This window comes from Pteropus alecto, unplaced genomic scaffold, assembly GCF_000325575.1.
Source record: "Pteropus alecto unplaced genomic scaffold, ASM32557v1 scaffold33, whole genome shotgun sequence".
Classification (NCBI taxonomy): domain Eukaryota; kingdom Metazoa; phylum Chordata; class Mammalia; order Chiroptera; family Pteropodidae; genus Pteropus; species Pteropus alecto.
In genome coordinates this window covers 10,114,282-10,118,360 of record NW_006435762.1, presented here as the reverse complement: position 1 = coordinate 10,118,360, position 4,079 = coordinate 10,114,282, and the positions used below count along the sequence as shown (strand labels likewise).

Sequence of the window (4,079 nt, the reverse complement as noted above, 5' to 3'; positions counted from 1 at the left end):
GTCAATATTTAGTTAGGGAGATATTTTATGATGACTTCGGCTTAGAATGCTTATCTAGAAGTTCTAGTATTTAAAATTAGACAACAAGATTATTCCATGACTGTGATGAATGACGCACACTCTGACAATATTCCTGCAAATTACAGCTGCCTTTCTCTTTTGCACAGGTGTGCATCAGAACCACATGGAGAGCTTTTTCAAACCCACATGCTGAGGCCTCTCCAGATAAATTCCTACTTAAGGAATATATTCACCTCCAAATTGCACATACGCATCATAAAGTTAAACGTCAGGCTGCTTTTTCAGTGAATACGTTCATATTTTTAAAATGTTTTCTTTCTTTTTCAAGTGGTTCTTTTTGTTTTATTTGTATATTTCTTTAATTAAAATTATTGGGTGTGACGTTAGTTTTAAAATTTATAGGTTTCAAGTGTACAATTAAATAATATGTCATATGTATATTACATTGTGTTCACCACTTAAATAGCCATCTGTCACCATATATTTGACCGGTTTACCCTTAAAAATTTCTTACAAAGATCTAAGTCATCTAACTTTTGAAGGATAAATTGGAATACAGTAGCATCACTGCAATCTACATTAGTTAAAAGGAGAAATCTAGCTAAAAATAAAGGCATCATTCTCTTACAGTAAATGTACTTCAATTCAATTGCATTCTCCCAAAAGTGGCCTTGAGTTTGCACTAAAAAAGTCCATACGTGTATTCTTATCATTCTAGAAACATCACATGCATCCTAATGTCCAGCTGAAATGAGAAATATTTTCATAGTCATCTAAACGTCTTTTTTAACAGCATGGTTTTTTAATACACCCTTAGCTATTGGCCCTATGTTCTAACCTAAGCAATGGATTTTGGCTACAAATTAAATTTGGAGTTTAAATATGATATAATAAATAAACTAATTAATGTAACATATATTATGGAGTATTAAAACTTAGAAAAGCATGAAAAAATATGAAGCTAAGAACATTTAAACAGCACTCCATGTAAGTTACATAATTTAAACCTCACCTTCTTGAAAAAGTAAAACTACTACATACAAGAAAAATCAATAATATATATTTTGGTTTGTCACATTTCAGGAAATCTCTAGAACAGCGCTGCCCCCAAAGAACTCTGTGATGATGAAATGTTCTCTATGTGCACTGTCATACAGTAGCAGCACTTATAATGTGACTATTGCAACTCAAAAAGTAAATTCAAAATTTGTTTCTATTTAATTGCCACATGTAGCGGCAGCTTCGACACTGGACACCACAGCTCTAGAGTTTTGCGTTTTTCCTTTCCTAGTACTTCATCTTTTTACACATTCTGTTGTAAAAGGGACTTCAAAGTCAACGCCCAAACCTGCCAACTTAAACTTAAAAATGAGTTTGGCGCAGCACTCCACTGCGCTAAAAGATACCTTTATACCATCAAACAGGAGACTGGCACTTACTGGTCTGATGTCAATATCGCACATTCCAACACTCGTAGTGACAACATGACTGACTCCCAACATCGTGTTTCCTGATAATCCCTACAACAAAATAAAATGAGTAGTGACACAGAAGAATATCAAAAATAAAGTACATATAAAAAAATTTAGTCAGCATTATCTAGGCTTTAAATTACACAAGTACATTGCATAGACAGAAAAGGCCAGGCTTTTATGAAATGCTTTCATACCTTTACATTGGAAGGGTCAAATAATCCTTCAGGAATCTTTAACCGTTCTGCTCCAAAATCACAGTTGTAGCCATTAGGGAATTCGTAATGAACGGTGGGCATCTGTGCAGCCACCCTGAAAACATATTAAACACAAGGCAAAAACAATTCTCTTCAAAATTTTAAACTACTAAGGAATCAAATCACAAGAAAATAGAGTGAGAATGTTTTACTTCCTTTTAAAATGTTACTCAGTATTTCAAAACATAACTTTTTTCCTTTAGACTAGATAAGCCTATTCTGATATTTTTTTAACTAAACGAATCAATTTCTTTCCTCATTTATGAACTATACAGTTTTGTAAGTGATTACTTTGAAGGTTTTAATATGCTATTAAATTATAAGTCTCGTAGACAAAATAAGAAAACATACTGTTCATCGTAAGTTGAATCTGACACTTGAAGTACTGAAGCTTGAAAATCCTGAATCACACACTATGGATTGGAAAGAAAAAAAAAAAAAAATCAGTTTAAAAACAAGGTTATTGAGATGTGTCATTGCAATCTATACTTTCGTAACATTAGATACCAAATACTTTTCTTAATGCAACTGGACCATGTTCCTGGATGAGTAAGTCATTCAATGGTGTAAATCTGTCTAGCAAGGACTCTGGAAAAATCAAGAAACCCATCTCCAAATATCTGCATTAGAAGCTAAATGGCAGATTATTAAGTGATATCACCTATGGAACACTGATGGGAGAAAAACATCCAGGAACCCTTGTACCGCGGTCCCGCATAACAAAACTTTTCAAAATAACATTTTTTTCTTAATAAACTTAGACTTAGAAGCAAGATTTCATTACCTGAATATATATATACATGCAATATATGTAGCATTTTAAGTAATTTTTAATGACTTCATATAGTGCAAAACAATTAAAAATCTGCTCTGAAAAATACATGACCTCTGGGCTGCTAAGGAAAAATCCTGTCTAAAATCTTGGCAAAATTATTAATCATCTTCACAATTTTTCCTTGTACTGAACACTCATAAAAAAATCTTTATAGTTAGGTACAAAACACTGTCAGATAAGAGATATCTTTGCCATAGTTAACTATGGCTTTCAAATCCTTTTACTGTGAGAAATGAATGTGTATCTGTGATGTAAGAGGTCATTTTACTAACCTCTCCTCCGTCATTAAGTCATACGTTCAGAAATGGTTTTTAGTAAAGAAACTCTCGTGGGCAGCTAGCTATGAACAACATGCATTTTTATATGGCTGACTGACGTCAGGAAAGAGAACATGACTGAGCAATACCAGCAGATCTCCACAGCTGAAAACCACTTTCTCCACCAAAAACTGTCCACAAGCATAATGCTTGTTTTTACCCCCAAGACAAAATTAATGCCACGTTTCACCACAGTAGTTTCTTGACCTATTTGTTTGGCAAGTATGAAAAGCACCCCCAACCTCCCCACGAAAAAGCTATTTTTACAAAGTATCATGAAAAAGGTAACATTTGAAACTAGTGCTCATATTGCATTCAAAGACCTACAGCCTGTAACTCTTTCATAAAGAGAATAAGGGTAACTTACATTACACATATAATTGTGCCAAGACCTTGTCACCTGAGGCAACTTCTCTTTTCTTTTCCAGTTTGCCGGAGATCCTTCCCGCACAGGTTCCTGAGGACCAAAAGCATGTGCTAAGTTAACAGAGCTCACAACGTGGGGTGAAGAGGTGGAATAACTTCCAAGAAGAAAATCCCATCATCGCTTACTTTTGATGCAATCATATACGGAGGAATCAGTTCTATGTTCATTTCTTGGAAGAGTTCTCTGCATTGCATAGTAATAAAGTCTCCAGCAAGAGGCGATTTCACAATACCTAAGAAACAGATTAAACAAGGCTAAGGAAGCATTAAACCCAAACTCCTTGGGACAGAGTCCCTCTTCAGATTTAAACATCGATAATTTTTTCAAGTAGAATTAACTGAACAATCACTCAAAGCATGCGTGAAGCCATGCAATGGTTTTAAATATGCATTATATTTCAAAGAGTTTTTAAAAAGACATTATTTGGACACTGATCTCTTTTGACAGTCCGTTATCTGTGTGCTCACGACAGCTCCCGTCGTCTCGTGCACTCTGGGTAAACACACGTACCTTGCTGAAGGACATAGCCATCGTGAACTGGAATCGCAGTGGTATGAGTGGCTCCACTGTCCAAAATGAGCCCAGTAGAACGACCATTGGCAAATCTAGTTTAAATCATTAAGGAAAAGTAAGAAAAAAGGCTCCTAAAGTGTTTATTGTAAAGGGCAGGTTTTATTAAGGTATCTGTAATCATGTGTATTATGACTTAAAATGTGCTCACGGAAATCTAGGGATGAAAACTGAAATCAA

General features: G+C 34.7%; 1 protein-coding gene across 1 annotated transcript in view; it reads right to left on the bottom strand.

The window, feature by feature from the left end:
* Positions 1–1,301: 1,301 nt before the first annotated feature.
* The window catches only part of LOC102896523 (actin-like protein 6A), a gene marked incomplete at its 5' end in the record, with an annotated part of 11,136 nt that continues 8,358 nt past the window's right edge, over positions 1,302–4,079 (bottom strand). Inside the window, 7 exons of the mRNA XM_025046068.1 lie at positions 1,302–1,541; positions 1,691–1,805; positions 2,102–2,163; positions 3,270–3,359; positions 3,455–3,561; positions 3,840–3,934; positions 4,051–4,069. Coding sequence (XP_024901836.1) covers positions 1,317–1,541; positions 1,691–1,805; positions 2,102–2,163; positions 3,270–3,359; positions 3,455–3,561; positions 3,840–3,934; positions 4,051–4,069 — 713 coding nt within the window. The remainder of the gene's footprint in view (positions 1,542–1,690; positions 1,806–2,101; positions 2,164–3,269; positions 3,360–3,454; positions 3,562–3,839; positions 3,935–4,050; positions 4,070–4,079) is intronic.